The following is an 18812-nucleotide window of genomic DNA, read 5'->3' as shown; positions in this document are numbered from 1 at the left end:
CGCTGAGCGCTGCCAGCCAGGGCCCCGCCGGGCCCTGCAGAGCAGAGGCACCAAGAACCCGCACGCAGCCCGGGTGCAGAGAAACTTCCATAGCAGGAAGGTGTTTTCCAGAGCCCCACGGACCACACAGACAGGCAAAGGGGGGCGCACCGGGACCCCCACCCCCCCACAGGAGCCCGCGGCCAGCACCGAGGAGCAGCAGCATCAGGCGCCGGCAGGAACAGCTCCGACAATTATTTCTAAGATGGCAATATGTAATCCATCAACTAATGATTTCCTACTGTTCATTTTTTTCTTCTGTAAATCTGTATAACTTGTACCCTTTCACTGTTTTTTTTTTTCTTTTCTCCTTAAATAAAAAATTTTTTTAAAAAAAGGAACAGCTCCGAAAAGCTTAATCAAGGTTTTCATCGAAGACAAAGTTTGTATCATTATCTGTTGCTGTCTTGCAGGAATCTCTTTGGTTTATGTCGTGTGCTAAGTGACTACTTTGAAAATAATGGTATACAGTGCAATAACTACCATTCATCTCTTATGATTTGCTTATTAAATTTGTTTCATTTTTTCATAAAAGAAAGACAACACCAGGCCAGGTAGCGGCACGGGGTAATTCTTCCACTTAATTACCGAAAACGTAATTCGAACATGTGCAAAAATCCTACAGAAACTAGAATAGAAAAGTACATGGATTCCTCATCCATAAGGTACGGTCAGAGTCATTTCCACAGCAAAACCCAGAGTCGTGGGGAGAAAGCTGTAGACGTATGTTAGCAGGTCCAATCCAACTGTCACGTATTACCGTAAACCCAGATTTGGTAGCATTATTTTTAAATGACTTAATTCCTCATGACCAAGTGGAGTTTATAATGGGAAGGTAATCTTGGTTTAATGTTTGACAAACTCAACATAAACTATATAGAGAAGAACTGGTGAAGAGAAACTCAACCCCTCTGCCTGGTTCAAAACAAAACAAACCTCTCAGTACACTAATAATGGAGAATTTCCTCAACCTGATAAAACATGGCTTTGAAGACCCTACAGCCAGGTTTGGTGGCACACACCTTAATCTCAGCACTCCGGAGGCTGAGGCAGGAGGACTGCCACGGATTTGAAGCCAGTCTGGACTACACAGTAAGACCCTGTCTCAAAAAAAGAAAGAAAGAGAAAGAAGAAAGAAAGAAAGAAAGAAAGAAAGAAAGAAAGAAAGAAAGAAAGAAAGAAAGAAAGAAAAGAAGAAGAGAGAGAGAAAGAAAGGAAAGAAAGAAAGAAAGAAAGAAAGAAAGAAAGAAAGAAAGAAAGAGAAAAAAGGAAACCCTGGAGTCAACAGCACTTGGAACAGTGCATGACCGCATGACCAAGGGTTCCCCTGCCCCTGGCTCCATGCATTCCTCTCCTGCAGGCTGTCCCTGCCCCCTGGCCTGTCCCCTCAGCTCCTGGAGCAGGCATCAGGTTTATGCCCCTCTATGCCACGAGGTGTTTTAGTGCAGTCACAGAACTAGTCTTGCATTGTATTTGTTTGTTGTTTTAACTACCATCCTTTCTTATTGTCACAAATTAATTTTTTTGTCTTAAAATATTTACCGTTCCACGTTTGCCATGCAGAAGGTTCATCTCGTCCTGGGGAGCAGACCCATGGACGGAACCCATCTCAGTTCTCTTCCTCCCCCGCCAACCCCTCCTTCCACCCCACGGCCCCTCTCTGTCCACAGACCTCTTTCTTTTCCATGGGGCATGCACAGAAACCTCCCTTCACGGCTGGTCAGCACTCAGTGGCTCAGGCTGTGGTCCGAGCTCGCGGCCTGTCCATTTTACTGTTTTGTCTGGTTTTTTTCTTCAAAGTGAACGCACTCTTCCCAGAGTGTGCAGGGACCTGGACAAGTTCTTCGTTTCCTCTTCGCAGGTTTGCAGCTACCAGGTCTCGGGATGCCCGAGAACGCAAAGCGCCAGCTAGCACCAGACCTTGGGGGGATGGGACCCACCTCTACCCCACTCCAGGTAAACTGGATTCAGCTTATTTGTTTTTTAAAACTAAAGATATTTCATAATAACAAATTCAAATTTTCTATCAGCTCAGCTGAAAGAAAGTTTAGATACACGTAGCCTGTTTATCTAGAAATCCTCCAAAGTCTCCTGCACTCACGGGGGCGCTTTTTGGAGCTGGCTATATGGAGGACATGTGGCTGTGGGCCGGGTGTGTGTGTGATAACTGGGTTAGGCTACCGGTTGGCTTAGCACGGTTCTGGGTGTGGATAATGGGAAAGCCCACCTGGCTGTGGGCGGCACCCACCAATAGGTGAGTAGCTGGAGGGGATAAAAGGGAAAGGGAGGCTCGCTGCTTCCTACTTCCCACCATGAACTGCTTCTCCTCTCCTGCCTCCTGGCCTTGGAGCCAGCCAGTTAGGGACTGAAACCTCACAAACTGCAGACTACCTAAGCCTTTCCTCCTTTGGCTTTGGATGCCAGGTATTTTGCCTCAGTTAGGAGAGAAAGAACTAAACTAAGCCCTAATTCTTGTGTTCTTGCTTTTAAATTTGCTTCAATTCTTTAAAAAAAATAATAAATTAGTATATCAGTCACACAGGAATGGAAGCTTGCAGAAATGGAATTCTATTTCAAGCTTACTACCTGTGATGGGCTGATACATGATTTGAAAATTGAAGGCTCAAATTTAAAACATCAGCCAAAACAAAGTGTTCATTGTAGATTCAGAAATACAGGTAACGTAGTTGGAAAGAACAAATCGCTGTTATTTGTGTTTTCATACTTCTAAAGATGAACATTTCTCAAAGAAGCATGGGTTTCAGGGTGGGTGGAAGGCCGTCTTGGGTGGGGAGACAGAAGGGCTGGTGCCAGAAGTGTAACATTTGGGGTGGGAGGCCACAGTGGCCCCCGCACTGAGTGAGGGTGGGAGGCCCCAGCTGCTGAGCTCCGGGCCCTTGGTCCTCGGCAAGTGCTTGCACCCAGATGCTGTCCTGGGTGGCGGTTCCTGATGCGCTGGGCTGTGTCGCAGCACCCTGTGACTAGGTTACCCCAAGCTCTTGTAATCTGGGAAGGGCTGTTGACTGGGACCGGTTAGTACCCATCCTGTCGCCCTTGCTGAGGTTCCCCAGGGCCTGGCTGCCTCTCTGCTTCCGCCTCTCAATCACCTGGAGTCTCCACTTAACTCTGCCCCTGGGGGCTTCAGACTCGCATCCTCCTGGCTTCTCTACTCCTGCACCACCTCTGTCCCCAGCGTCCCCAGAGGCCTTCCAGGTGGAGGCCTGTCGATGTCGCTCCCGGCCGGCAGGAAGGACACACGACAAAGTCTGGCAGTGGACAACCTTTTCTTTTATTTTCTCTCCGTACAGCCTGCCCTGGGATCGCTCCCAGCCGAAGCCTCCTCTGGTCCGCTCCCCGCGGCTCCTTCCGTGCTTCGCTCCGAAGCCTCTACCGGTCCGCTCTCCGCGGCTCCTTCCGGGCTTCGCTCCGAAGCCTCTACCGGTCCGCTCTCTGCGGCTCCTTCCGGGCTTCTACTTCCCCCCAGGGGTGGCACCAGTATATATACGGATACAGTGTCCAATCATATTAAAGTAAGCAAGGCAAGCTGATTGGCTAACATATTATTGAGCGGGTTGTTTACGCGGTAAGCAGGAAACTAACGTGCTCGATGGGAGGGGTAATCTAACTCAGGCTTTGCTCTTTACCACAGGCCGCATGATCGCTATATGCGGCGGCTCGGCAATGTGGTGGCTCCCAACAGAGGCCATGTTTGACGGAGGTGATGACCGCACTGACCTCTGGCCGTGCTCTGTGATGCTGGTACTGCCACTCAGAGCTGCCTGCCATCACAGGTATCCCAGCCTTCAGCACACCTCCCTTTATCCCCTCACCCCAAAATGCCACACTGACCCCCGAATCACCTCAACTTCTTCCCGCACTGTCCCACAGAAGTGCGGGAGGTGCATGGTGGCCCAAGAGCCCTGCACCATGCATCCTTGCCTCCTTCCTTCTGCACCTGAACACCCCTGAGCCTCAGCACAGCCTGATGTCCCTGACCTACGAGCCCACCTCCGGAAGGCTCCAACCCGCAAACACTGTGCTGCTGGGCATCACGAGTGGGAAATTCCGCACCACCAAACTGCTGTATGCTCAGAACAGTTAAAAATCATTTCTGTTCTCAAGCATTTCAGATACAGAGATTTTAGCTGAGCCAGGAATGTGGTGGCACATACCTATAATCCCAGGACTCTGGGAGGCTGAGGCAGGAGAATCACAGAGCTAGAAACTTTAGCAAGACCCTGTCTCAAAATTAAGAAATGATAATAACAGCAAAGTCTGGGGATGTAACTGTGTGAAGGTCCTGGGTTCAGGCTCTGGTGCCACCATCTCTGTGGGTTATCATAGCACTTCTGTCACGGCTGGGTGCTCTTTTTCTGTTGCTAGGTAACCCACTGCCGTACAGGGAATGACAACACACACATCCTACTTTACAGCTCAGGGTGCCTGGAGCCCTGGCCCAACTCCGCTTGGGCTGAGATTGGGGTGTCACCTGGGAGCTGGACCTGGGAGAATCTGCTTCTAGACCAGGTGGGGTCATTAGCATAACCCCCTCTGTCTTCAGGACCCTGGGCCCTGGCTCCTCCCTGGCTGCCCTCAGCTGTGGGAGGCTTCCCAGACCTCTATCTGTGGGCTTCCCCAGGCTTCCAGCGGGCCAGATCTGAGGCGAGACAATTCCATGTATAAGGCACTGGGACCATGGAGGTGGCCACACCACCCTGCCTGTGTTGTACGTGAGAAGCAACCCCAGGCCCACAGCACCCTTTCAGTAAGAGTCCGTCCAGCTGCCATGCTGCTCAGTACCACTGTCCCCAATGAGGCCCCCGAGGGAAGGGGCTGCTCACTGGGGTGTGTGTGGTCAGTGCTTGCTGTGCTAGTGTCAGGGCTCAGGAGCAAGGCAGCACCCTCGTGACTCCAGCAGCCCTGCGAGTGTGGAAAAGAAGAACAGACCCACAGTGAATGCGCAAGAGAAGAGAGGTGGACAGGAGGGTGCATTCAGGGAGGTCTGGAGCCAGCACGGAGCCTGCTCCTTTCTGCATGGAACAGACTGCTCCATGCCTCCTCTGAGACCGCACCCCGAGCTGTGACAAAAGCACTCATCGCCCCGAAGATGTCCCCGCTGCCCCGTGCATTGGACAAAGGTGCTTCTTTGCCAGTCTTGAGCTTTGCCACTCTTGAGCTTGTCCCACATGCTTGTGTCCATCTAGGGAGGACATGCGGTGTCGGACTGGGAAGGTCTGCAGGTCTTGGCTTGCTCTTTTTCACACCTGCCTTGGCCAGATCATGCCAGGGCCAGCACCGCTGTAGTCCTGCAGGCTGCTGACCCAGCCCAGCACCTCCTGCCGCCATGAAGACTTGGTGCTTGATGCTACCTAGCAATACAGAGCGTGAGCAGAACATTGAAGGACAGCATGACGGTGGGAAGGACATGACCTCTGCCCCCAGCTTCAGCAGAGTGGGCGAGCAGCTCACACTTTGCCCATGAGAAAAGCACATCTGAGCTTTGAGAGGATGGAGGGAGAGGTTTAAGGAGCTGCGCTGCAGGACTGGAGGCTTCTTGGCCGCAGTCCTCGCTCTTCTCTCTTCAGAGTCCCACGTCACAGACACGGCAGCGTCACCGAGGCCTCCATGAAGTCAGCACTGCTGTCCCTCTTGTGTCACACTGTACGCACAGTGGCTTGGGCTTCCTGGTCACTTGCTCTCCTGGATGCCACGTGCCCAGTGGAAGGGACTGTGATGCTCTTCCAGATCCCGCAGTGCCTTCCGGGCTTCCCCGCTGCACCCGGATCCCTCCCCAGTTCCAGCCCCCGCCCCCAGGAGTACTTTTGCTGGCTTCATTTCCTGATGGCAGGAGCGTGTGGGAATAAACCACTGAGCAATAACACTGGTCACTGCTCCCTCTCAGCACACACTCAGTACCTCTGCTAACTAAATCACTTTGAGAACTAAAAAATGAGTGAGGAAATGGAACAGATTAGAAGATGCAGAAGCAACCAGGCACACTAAGCCACTTTGACTTTGACAAAGGGGCCACACATTCACTGGAAGGATACTCTTTAATAAGTGATGCTGGTAAGACTGGCTCTACACAATTGGACCCATATCTTTCACCATGCATGAAACTAAAATCAGAGTGGATCAAAGATCTTAATATTAAAATGGAAACATTAAATCTGCTGGAAGATGGAGTAGGTAAAACTCTTGACAACGTTGGTGTAGGTGAAGACTTTATGAATAAAACCCTGATCACGCAGGAACTATCACAAAGAATTAATTGGGATCTCATCTTATGAAAAAGATTTTGCATAGCAAGAGAAATCACCAACAAAGTGAAAATAACCCACAAAGTAGGAGAAAATGTCTGTTCCTCAGACAAAGGATTACTATGGAGAACATATAAAGAACTCAAAAAGTCAGACTTCGCAGATTTAAAGACCCAGTCCAAAAATGGGCATCTGAGATGAACACACAATTCTCAGATAAAGAAACACAAATAGCAAATAAATATGTGAAAAAATGTTCCAACATCACTGATCATTCAAGAGACAGAAATTAAAACAACACTGAGATTCCACCTCACCCAGGAAGAATGGCTGTCATCAAGAAATCAACCAATAATGAATGCTGGAGGAGCTGTGGGGAAAAAGGAACCCTTCTTCACTGTGGGTGGGAGTGCAGACTGTGCGACCACTGTGGAGACCAGTGTGGAGATTCCTCAGAAAGCTACGATTAGAGGTTCCATTTGATCCAGCTATTCTCCTGCTGGGTATCTTCCCAGAAGAATAAAAAACATCATAGCATCAATTCCTGGCACAAAAAATAAAAAACAAAACCAAAAATCCCACCACAGCAATAAGGCACTCACATTTATAGCAGTGCAATTGGTAATAGCCAGGTCTTGGAAACAACCCAATTGCCCATCAATTGAGGAATGGATGTGGTCTTTCTATACAATGGAGTACTCTTCGGCCATAAAGAAGAATAAACTGGAGATGGCAGTTAAAGGTAAATGGATGCAATTTGAGACCATACTCGTAAGTGAGATAAATCAAATTCACATGTGTAGACATCATACTGTCTCCCTAGTGTGCGATGCTGAAAGAGTAAATAAAATTCAAAATATACAATAGCGATTGTAAAATGGGAAGAAACTGTTCAAACAAAATTGGAAGGAGGGAAAGGAGAAAAGGGAAAAAAAGGAACACACACACATATATATGTTAAGATAGTTATACTACTAGTTTCTCAATTCATTGAAAAGAAAGGTTTGTGCTAATACTATTTGGGCAATTAAATGCCTGTGTTTTGTACTCTGAGTAAGTAATTTACAGATAACAATACACAATGTGTTAATCATTGTTACTCTCCTATGAACTTGTTTTGAAATTTTGTTTTCATTTTTCTCTTTAAAGTAAAATACTGAAATAAGATTTTAAAAAATGAGTGCTCGGGCATGGACTTTCCCGGATCCACACTGAGAAGGCACACAAGCACGAGGCAGTGTGAATGCTGTTTTGTCCCTTGTTCTGCTAACACATAAAATATCCCCTCTGCTATTACCATGTTTGTAAAGCACATTTTCCCCTACACATCAGAGGGCTCCAGAAAGAATATGAATAAACTAACAAAGCATAAAAAGTGGGATCAAGTAAGGAAGGATGGTTTGTGGCAAGTTTCATTATAAAATGTGGATGTAGAAAGTTTTAAAATATTGCTTGCTTCCAATTATATGGTGGCTTAGTTACTTTCTCATTGCCGAGACAAAAATACCAAATTAAAGGAGGAAAAGTGTATTTTAGCTCACAGTTTATAAATGTTTCAGTCCACAATGGGACAGCTCCAGGGCAGGATGGCATGGCGGAGGGGCCTCTCAGAGGAGAAACAGCCCACGGCAGAAGGCAGAAGGCAACGGGTCTCCCCGTCCCTTTCATTCCACTCAGGCTGCAAGGCTGCTGGTGGGTGCCTCTCACACCTAGAGTGGGGCTTCCGCTACTCACAGAGCTATGTTAAACCAATCAGTGGACTAACTTAGTTATCACAAATTCTTAATCCATATTCACAATCCCCTAGATCCCACCACCTCCCAAAAGTTCCACCCCTGAGCACAGGAGGCTTTGGGGTGACATCTCGATACAAACCATAACACAAGGTCTGAGCACCATTCTACAAATGCAGGACAACTTTTCATGGCTTTTCCTGCAGCAAGCATTACATTTTTGTTTTTCCCATTTCTCACAGTAGAAGGAATTCCGGCTGAGTCACAACCAAATGTAGATCACGTCACAGAGACCCACAAACCAGAGGACACCTGGACAGACAACGATTCAGTGAATGACTATCATGGGTACAATTCCTGGGAAGACGAAGTGGACGACCTGATTGCCTGGACCAACACTCTCGATACCGACAACTTGGACTAACTCCGCATGACTCCAGCCTCTGCCACTGTTCAGCTCTGGGGAGCCACCTAGGAGGCCCTCTGAACTTGGATTCTGCTTTTCACCTCCTTTCTGCAAGTGCAGAGAGGAAAATACAAGCCAGCATAAATCAGCAACTATGTCACTCTGAATGTTTGAGCCCTGTGTCTCTGTTTGGAATGACGTTAGCGGAGTGAGAGGTGCCAAGCACAGTAGTGCAGTAGATGGTCTCAAGCCCAGGCCCACTGCTGCTAGGCAACTGGGTCTGAGTTTTTCAGGCAGGAAATGGGTCAGGAAGGGGTTGGGCGAGGAGACCACCCCTGGAGGCTGGACAGAGCCCAAGCAGAGGGAGCTATCTGTCCATCTATACCGGCCCTGCTTCCCGTATCCTCTGGGTTTGGAGGAGGAGATGCCCTGCCATTTACTGATGCTCCTCCCCTGCCACCTCCCAGAGCATTGCTCTCCCAGAACCTTGACCAATCAGCCCCTCACACGCTTGTATCTTTATTTTCTCCCTCTTCCTGCTGTGTTGCCTCACCTGTTCTAGCTTTGGCCTCTCCCGTTCTAAAATGCAAAATACATGCGGGGCCTTGCTTCAGGGATAACGGGGATGAACGCAGGCGGCAGCAAGGCTTTGCAGGTGAAAGTGTGGAGAAGGGAGATAAATGACTTCGGCTAGAGGAGAAAAGCAGAAGGGCACACAGGACCGATGGAACCACTCAGACTGGGCCGAGGGGAAAGGGAAGAGACGAGCATTTATAGACTGGGTGGGGGGAGGTCTGATAGCTTCCGTGGGGGTCCTAAGTATGGAGGTTTTGGGAACATCTTTCTCTTGGGGAGGGGATTTGTTCCTTGTGGAGGACGTGAACCCCCAACCTTCAGGGACACCATGGTGTGCCACTGCCCAGCTGTTCCAACAGCCTTAGTCCTTGCAGTGAGAGGGCAGGGATGAGGGGTCACTTCCCATGCACCATTGGAAGGGACCTGAAGAGAAGACACCCTCGCCTCATGTCCAGAGATCTCAGACCTCTCATCTTCAGGGGGGACTCTAGGCAATACCCCATATTATTATCACTCTTTTAAAATTTTTTATTTCAGTGTAATACAAGTAAATATTAATAAACAAAATATAAAAACACACTTCTTCTGTGGGAAGGGGCTAAAGCTGGAGACTGCTCCCAAAGGCAAGGCCAGCCCTGAGAACATGAGAGCCCAGGCAAGCCAAGTACACAAGCAGTTGAGCTCTGAGAACAGGACGTGCTCAGGTGAGCCATACAAAGTTGCAAAGCAGAGACTGAAACTGACATCAACCTCAGAGCAAATAAATAAATGCACCACAGTGGCTGATCAGTTCCTTTCCTCCCATCAGGAAAGCGGGCTCCACCTGACCTCAGCTTTCTGTATCTAATCTTTACTTCTCCACCCTCTTGCTGTCCTTCCCCGCAGGACATCTAGAGCTGCAACCGAACCAACATATGGTGCCTGAACAGGGACTGGGTTAGAAAACAGTGAGGGAGGGGGTGCTTCTGCACGCAGGGGGAGAAGTGCATTGAGGGGGTCAGTATCCCTCTCAGGAGTGTATTGATACTGACCTCATCAGGTGTCAAACTTGGGGCTGGAGAGAAACAGACCCACTAGGGCCAGAGAAAGAAAAGATTCGCTGGTGCCAGAGAGAAAAATCAGGCTGAGGAGGAACCAAAAGGAAGGAGATGTACTGATTTTACTTGTTGTTAAACATGTAAATAGAAATGCCTGTATTCCTGATTCCTGTATTTACCTTTTTGTTGTGGACCTGTATCAGGGAGGGTCTCAGTGACTGTACACTTGTTAAGACTGCACAGCTTGCTAAATTTCTTGAGTTTGTTTTCAGCAGAAGGAACTCAATGCACAGACTTGGGAGGAAGTGGGAAAGCAGCTTAGAGCAAGAGTAGGGAAAAAGCAAGACTGCACAAACCTATCTAGACCTCTGCAGACCTTTAAAGAGTTTATTAGCTGGGAGACACTGTTGATTTCTGCTCCTCTCACCACTTCTCACAGGTTTCGGTAAGCGAGGGAACCACAGAGCTCCCGGAGCCTGGAACGTGGCCCAGACAAGGGAGGTGGGAAGAACAACAACGCTGCTTGTTTCAGCTGCAAAAGCGAAATATGCTTCCTTTGTAAATGACATTGATAGACCATGCTGATGCTTATGGATTGCTAAACCTGTGTTGTAATGTTTAAACTATGAAATGATAAAAATAACCACACCTTTATACCTGGAGACCAATTTAAAGAAGTATGTCTGGCTGCCAAGGGGTGGATGGGGAGCTCAGGAGCTTGGCTGAGTGACTGGGGTGGGGGCAGGGTCCTCAGTTTGTTAACATCTTCATCCTGTGTGAGAGGGCACAGAGATGGGGGGCATGCACCCCAGGGCTGCAGCCTGCTTACAGTGGAGGGGTAAAAAGGAGGCTTACTCCGCCCCTTCTGTGCTCATACTGCTTTTGCTGCCATGAACCATTACTTCAATACCATTCAGCATGCTTCTCCTTCCCATGCCACCTTCCATCAGAATGCTTCTGCCTTATGTAAAAGTTCCATCTAACCCAGGAACTGGCTCCACAGACTGCTCAACAATGTTCCTTATGCATACTACATTTACTCTCTCTCTCCATGGGGGTTAGCTCCTGAGGATTACACCCCAGTCATCTCTGGCAAATAGATGTCACTCACATTCTGGAGTTTGGCTCTTTATGAGGGGCCCACATTTCAGTAGACACTGCCTTGGGATTTATTTTTACTTCTGCCCACACTGGCAAAGCAGCTAAACTTGTCACTGCTCATTGTCTGGATGTCTTCCATGCCCTTTGCTGCCACGGGCACTTACGACAATGACTCAGTCTGTACAAATGCTGCCTTCCAAATGTTTTGTAAAACTTTTCACATTTCCCTTACCCCAGGAATTCCTTATAACCCTCAAGGTCAAGGAATTGTTAACATGCTCACTGTGCACTCAAAATTCAATTACAAAAACAAAAAGGGGAATCCTTCACTACAAAATTTATACCACATAATAGATTTCACTGGGCAATACACACTATTAACTTTTTAAATCCTACTAAGGGTGGGACTTAACAGCATCAGAAAGACAATTCAATCAGGTAAAAGAAAAAAAAAAACTAGGAAGGGTCCTTTGGAAAGATCTTCATAGTGAACAATGGAAGGGACCCAGCCCAGTGCAAACTTAGGGTCAAGGCTATGCTTGTGTCTTTCCAGGGAATGCTGAAGAACCTATGGGGATACACAACATGCCACCCAGCTTTATCATACACCCAGATATGGAGAAGGAATGGTTCAGCCTTTCAAGAAGCCGATGCTCAGTCCTATGACAGTGATGCTTCAGAGACTGCTTTACAGCTGCTAGACAAGGAAGGGGCTAGACCCAACCTGGAGCAAGTTGAAAAAGTTGACCCAGAATGCCCAAGACCTGGTAACCAGAAATGGGAATCAAAGGTCTGAGTAGGTGGTAGGGTGCTTGGAGACAACCAAGCTGAAAATTACACAAAAAGAAGGGGACACAAAAGTTACCAGTATTCTTAAGATAAAATAAAATACAGAACTATACATTGATTATAGATAAAAGATTTTATTCCTTCCAAATTCTTCTTGAGATCTCTGCTAACTGACCTACAACAAAATCTGACTAGTCTGTTTATAAACTTCTAAAATTGTAAAAGGTTATTATACTTCAATTTGGTCAAAAATACATTTGAGTGCACTCTGATTTTGTAAGACGTTTGCCTGTTTGTCCAATCTGTTAAGCTGTGTACTTGTTTGTCCATTTGTCTATTCTATGAACAGCTGTTTTATAAATTTGAGCTCAACAATTTTTCCTTTGCTTTTGCATTTTTGGATATTTGTTCATAATTTAATTTGGTTTATAGGTTTAAAAAGCTGGGCCAGGGATTTAGCTCAGTGGCTCAAGTGCTTACCAGGTAAGCATAAGATAATGAATTTAGTCCCTGGTACCAAAATAAAATAAAATAAAAAGCATACCCCCCTGGTTTGCCAGCTGATCAAAATGATATCAAATTTGATTTTCTCATAGGTCATCAAAAAATTGTTAAGATAATCAAACAGAAATCCCTTAGGCTGGGGAGAAATTACTGGACAAAGCTCCAATTGATGAATAAGAAAGCGGCTGCCTACAAACATTATCCAGTTCTTATTCATTGATGAGAGGGCCCAATCATCTCCACAGCCTTATGGGAGACACTCCAATAAATGTTATTAAAAATACATTATCATTATATGCTTACATTACTCATTCATCAAAGGATTAAGTTGTCTGGGCAGTAAGGTTTTTGATTTAAAGATGCTCTGATACAAAGGTTTTCATGTGGCTATCACAATTGATTGCTATTATCTTTTGTAATGTCTTGAATGTATTCATGCCTGCAGGGTCTTCCAAAGTGTGGAGTGAAGATTACTTACAGTGATGGGCTTTTCTTTCAAAGTGAGACATCTGACTTGAACAAAATTTATATGACACAAACTTCATTAAAAGACAAGTAAATGTTTATGTATCAGATAGAGATGATTGAATAAAAGGATTATATGATGTCAAAAATGGAAATTTAAGTATGTTACAATTATGTCACTGTGACTGTCATACTCGCAATATTATGTATGGATTCTGATTTCTAATTTTATGTGTAAAATATGTAACTGTTAACGTTCTATAGGAGTTCAAATATTAGAACATCCATAGCTTTTAGAAAATAATGGTTCTATTTATGTCTCAAAGTGCTCGATATGTAGAGAAGACAATAAGATTAAGCTTACTGCCTTCATTACAATGTAACATCATTAACCTTCTCTTCTGGATGTTGAACAGCTGAGGTTTGGAGAACAAAAACTAGAAGATAGGCTAAGAAGACAGCCAGTATTTTGGCCCAAGCCCTTTGAGGTCAATGAGTCCCTGGTCTTCTGACCAAGGAGATTGTGGGACCTCAGAGGAAAGTGATTTATGGTATGTAGTGTGCCTAAGGTGAGTTACCAGGAGAGAAAAACCTCCCAAGTTTTCATGAAAAGCAACTCGGCCAAGCAATGGCCAAGCAACAAAACTCACTCAGATGGCTGACATTGACAGAAGAACTAAGAGGTGCTGAGCATGGTTCTAAGGTAATTCCTAAGAAGACTTAACTGAGCTTCATAGATAGCAAGAGACTGATTGTAATTCATACAGGTCTCACCTTAATTTAGTCCTGAACATCCTGCAGAAAAGTATAATAAAAATGTGTAAAACAATGCCATAGTAATATGCTAGCTATAAACAAAACTCAAATTGCTCACACCTTCTGACAATTTCCAGAACTGACTACTATTACGAGTTAATGGATTGTACAGGGTTAGATTGCTGAATGCAGGGACTTGGACTGGAAATCTTTAGCCTAAATGCATAAGTTCACTCAGAAGGGAAAAGGTTTGAGAATGAGAAGCTCTGCTACAGCATCCTCCAAACACAGGTCCTCCTTCTTCAACAGACCACCAACCAACTACACAGAGAGAAAAAGACAAGATAAACTGAAGTAGGAAGCTCAGTTTACCCCAAATTATCCGACACTGCTGCTGCCCACCTGCCTCCTGCTCACCACTCAACCACAAAATTCCATCCGCCACCCAGATTTCTGCCTTTGTCCTCCTTTGTGGAGGTACAGCTGACAGTTAACTCAACTGAACTTGTCTTATGGAGAATAAAGCTTGTCTCAGAATATGGTGAAAGTCGAGGATGCAGGTGAAAAATGTCTTCTGTGCAGGCAAAGAGACTCAGAGCCTTTGCTCACTGAGTCCCACGGACCCATCCAGGTAAAAGCCAACTGACCACGCTCCTTCCTGGAACCATTTACCAATGACTGCCTCCATTCCCAACTTCAAACAAAAGCTCTTGTTTTGCTATCTTAAGAGTCTGCCATTAAAAGGTAAACTTGAACAGCTGGGGATATGTCTCAGTGGTAAAGTCTCCAGCTACACATGCAAGGCCCTGGATTTGGTCCCTAGCACTGAAAAAAAATCTTTTTAACTTGAAAAATTTAGCAAATCAGTGAACTTTAATTATTTCTTTTAAAGAAAACATTCATCAACAAGCAGAAATACTTACAGTTGGCTCTGGTCAAAGATGCTGGGTTTTTAGAAAATGATTTTATGTGGACTTGATTCAAATCAGAGAAATTCCAATCTTAGAATAAGTTAGAAAAAATTCACTTCTCTTAAAGTCCTGGAAGGTTTTGCAGAATTGGTATTGTTTCTTTCTTACATGTTTGATAAAATTCACTAGTGTAACCATGTGACTCTGAATTATTTTTTTAAATTGAAGTGGCATTTATGGACTGGCAGAAAGTTTGTATGCATCTTGCTCCTGTCCAGAGACTTTGCCTGAGACTGATATTAAGGGTGGTGGAATAATTAATCTGGCAAAAGAAATTTTAAGGCAGTCAAATGTTTAGGCTGTGGCATAGTTATTGTTGGGGGATTTTAGTCAGATTTATGTTGAGAATCAAGAGCACAGAGCCCAGCAGAATGGTTTAAAATGTGTGTTTGGCTACAATAGAAACTCCAGTAAGGCTGTAGACTGCTGGGCTAGAGCAGAGTAGATCTTAATTGCTGAGAAAAAACAAGAGAATAGAAAAGATGTGTGAGGGCATCATAAGAAGCAGCAAGTCTCCACCATTTGCAACCTCAAAACTGCAAAAGTGAAAGACTTCGCTTTGAGGAGAAAGCCATAAAACACTATGTTCCACAATGGCAGTGGCCTAAAGAATTTGTTCTATGGAACTGGATTCAGAGTTCATGGAAATTCAGGCCCTCATTTCCTACAGCCAAGAGAAAAGAAATCCTAGTCACTGCTCCCAGCTGGCAGCAAACCTTGTCATCACCCATGTGCTGTTGGTTTTAGGTACATGCAGAATGTAAGAGTTCTGAGGTTAAAAAGGCTTCCACCTGGACTTCAGAAGAAGGCCTAGAAGATCAGGCTATGTGTCCCTGAGAGGGCAATGTGTGAAGTTGTGAGGGTGAAGCCCAAAGTACAGCAGAGACTCCAGAAGTTTGGAGAAGGCAGAAATAAAGATCCTCTGAGGAAACCTGCAAGGAGGGAGCAAAGCAAGCCCAAGAGAGAAGCTGTGGGAGCTACAACCACCTGAAGTGCCACAGGGCTGGAATCATGTAAACCATCTGGAGCTCACAACTTGCCACAGATTACTTTGGCTGTTCCACATGGAGCTACAGCAATTAATGTTTGCCCTGCTGGATTTTAGACTTGCTTTGGTCCCATTCCTCTGTATCCCCATTTTTGCCTTTTGGAATGGTAATGTTTACCTTGTTCCACTGAATGTTGGAAATGTGTAACTTTTCATTTGTACAGGATCTTGCAGCTAAGAGTTTGCCTTATATTTTGGAGGAGACTTTGGGCTTTTCAGCAATGCTGAAACTGTTAGGATCCTGGTAACACTTAAGAGATGGACTAAATGTCTTTTGCATGAAGAATGTGCATGAGTGTGTGGGGGACTAGAGATGTGATGTTATAGGTTGTGTCTGGGTATTCCCCAAAGCCTCATGCAGTCATGGGGGCAGGCTTCTAGAGTTTGTGACTCTAGAACTAGTCATTCATGGTCCAATGTTGGATTACAGGTGTGAGTGCTGTGGCCAACATACAATATAAGGTACAGAAAGAATCTTCTCTCCATAATCTTGTCCTTTTGGCTCTTGTTTTTGTTGTCTTATAGACCATTTCCCTCTGCCACACCACCCTGCCTTGAATCCAGCTGATTATGGACTGAAACCTCCACAAACTGTGAGCTGAATACACCTTTACTCCTTTAACCTTGAGTGTCTTATATTTTGTCTCAGCCATGAGAGAAAAACAACCAACACACACCCACACCCATGTGGGTAGCACTGACTAATAGGCTTGTGGCCTGGGTGGAATAAAAAGGGAAAGGAGGAAGAAGTCCCCCACTGCTCTTTGGGGGAGCTCCAGCCTTCACCATGGCCTTGGGCTGTTTGTCTCCAGTTCTTCAGGTTCCCAGCTCAGACTCTTCAGACCTTTTGGTTTCTTGCCTTGCACTGGACTCTGCAGTGAGCTCCAGGACCTTGACTCTCGACAGGGTCCTCCGGCTCTCTAGAGCAAAGTTTTTGTCTTACTTCCTTCCACCCTGACTACAGCCAGCCACTGTGAGCCTACCTTATAAATCTATCATAAAAGCACAGAGCTTTTATGATAAATGGCTTTCTCTAGTGACCCTAACTGATACAAGCAGTGTTTTAAAAAATTCCAGCCAAGACTCTATTTAACCTAGGTATCGGGATGGGATGGTGACCAGGAGTTTGCAGCCCTAGTCTGAGTAATTTCAGGGAAGAGAGGAGGAGCTGCAAGACCCGGAACCTTGACCGTGGGCGAGGTCCGGGCTGCTTCGCCCCCGAAGCCCTGCAGGTGGCACCATTCACTGCTGAATCATGTGCTGAGCCTCAGCAGCCAGGCAGTGTCTCCTGGGCTGTCCCAGCTTGTGTGGGACAGCGTCAACTGCAGGTGTGAACTGGCTCTGCTCTGCCCCTTGGCAACATCCAAGAGGAAAAGAAGCCAAAGCTTGTGAGTTATGCGTATGGAGAAAACCACAGCGCTGATGTAAAGACCAGTAGGTCCAAGCTGCTGCAGGCGGACCATACAGAAGCCACCTGAGGTGGACAGGAAAGACCTGGTGTGTGCGTGACAGCTAGAGGCTGCCAGAAGAGCCCGGTGTCCCGCACCCTGCCACCTCTGCCTGTTTCCTTGTGCCATGCACTCCAGGGAGTCCCCAGAGCCGGGCTGGGTGGGGTGGGGCTCCCGGGAGGCCTGTATGTCTGTGACGCTGGGCAGGAAGTGAGGGGATACAGACCGGAGGTAAGCCCTTCTCCATCTTTCCCTCCTCCCTTCTTTCCCGTGAATCTCCACCCTACAGCCAGCTGAGGGATAAAGAGACTCCACTTTAGCCTTTTCTGTCTTCCTTCCTTTATTCCTCCTCTCCTTATTTCTCTTCCTCTTCCCTCCCCCTTCTCTCGCCTTCTCTCTGCTTACCTGGCAGTTTGCTGAGAATACAGAGATGCAGAATTTGATCTTCCTTTCTTTCATCCACTCTGTGCTCAAGATGGAAAGACAGGCAGAAGAGGACGCCCTCCTCCCTCCCTCCATTTTCTTTCTTCTCTGTTGAGCCCCAGAATTCAGTGTAAGCCACTGTCTCCCAAGAGGGGAGATCTCCAGCCTCACCTAAGGGTGCAATCCCATTCCCCTGCTCACTGCCCTTCCGGGAGGCAGTGGTTCCTGGCCAGTCCAACTCCCAGATGGAAAGCCTAAGCCACTTGATCTGTGGTGTTCATCAGAAAGGGTGGGGAGCAGCCGTGACCAAACAGACCCCAGGGGCAGGCACGAGCTGCAGTGGCCCTGCTCCCCGCTGTGGCTGCTGATCTGCCCCAGGCCTCCATGTCCGAGCTCTCCTCAACTCTTCCTGGAAAGCGATCGCCCTAACCACCGTGGGTAATTAAATATACAAGTTGAATTCTGCTTGGCAAATACAATCACAACAACTTTCCTGTTAGCAGCGTGGTGCAGGGAGAGGCTCTCTGCAGGAAGGCAGTCATCCATCCTACATGTGCACAAGCTGCAGGTCATTTTCAAGGGAGGCTGCGTAACACAGAGCATTCTGCTTACCAGCGTATATAATAATAAAGCTACAGCACATTAACAGCATATAATAATAAGGTTATAGCACATTTGCTCAGGGTCAGCAGCTAAAGCTATTCATAGCATAGCATTGTTTTCATGTCCACAAAAATGTTTGCATAACTGAGCCCTCATACTGTGGGAATGCTGAGAGCCAAACAGCAGACCTAAAAAAGGAGAAAAGAATGAGAAATAAAGATTCATTCTCCTCACAAGATCAGGAGTCCTGAACAGGATGGCTGGTGGCACTGGTCCAGCTGGTTGTGATGCCATCCAACAGCAAGCTTTTCCCCCTCTTGCCCCACTGTTTTCAGAGCTTTGGCTGTGTTTCCATGCTGTTTGCTTTATGGTTACAAGATGGCTGCAGACGTTCCAGACTTTGTCTCTGTGTTCAAGATAGGAAAGAAAGGTACAAGAGGGCAGGAAACAATACTGACTGCTACCTCTGTTCCAGAGGAAAGAGCTACCTCAAAATGACTGTTGTCATGGTTACTTTTCTCTCCTTGCTGAGACTAAATACCCAACACCCAATGTTAAGGAAGGGAAAGTTTATTTAGCTCACAGTTTGTGGAGGTTTCAGTCCATAATTAGATGACTCCAAGGTAGGGTGGCATGGCAGAGGGGTAATAATT

General features: G+C 46.5%; 1 protein-coding gene across 6 annotated transcripts in view; it reads left to right on the top strand.

Moving 5' to 3' along the window:
- Ube2u (ubiquitin conjugating enzyme E2 U) overlaps positions 1 to 8605 on the top strand; it is a 53660-nt gene extending 45055 nt beyond the window's left edge. For 2 of the 6 annotated variants that reach the window (XM_003479121.5, XM_063259350.1), the window contains 2 exons: positions 1901 to 1995; positions 8275 to 8462. In XM_003479121.5, the coding sequence (XP_003479169.3) occupies positions 1901 to 1995; positions 8275 to 8277 (98 nt within the window). In that variant the 3' untranslated portion in view covers positions 8278 to 8462. Of the gene's footprint in view, positions 1 to 1900; positions 1996 to 3347; positions 3809 to 8274 lie in introns of those variants that run through there. The other 4 variants (XM_063259338.1, XM_063259324.1, XM_023561285.2 and 1 more) reach the window with 3 other exon arrangements.
- The last annotated feature ends 10207 nt before the right edge of the window (positions 8606 to 18812 follow it).

This window comes from Cavia porcellus, unplaced genomic scaffold (genome assembly GCF_034190915.1).
Source record: "Cavia porcellus strain 051 isolate PalLab524CR breed Dunkin Hartley unplaced genomic scaffold, mCavPor4.1 scaffold_1, whole genome shotgun sequence".
NCBI classification, from domain to species: domain Eukaryota; kingdom Metazoa; phylum Chordata; class Mammalia; order Rodentia; family Caviidae; genus Cavia; species Cavia porcellus.
Note: the sequence above shows the minus strand (reverse complement) of the source record. Positions and strands in the feature narration are given on the sequence as shown.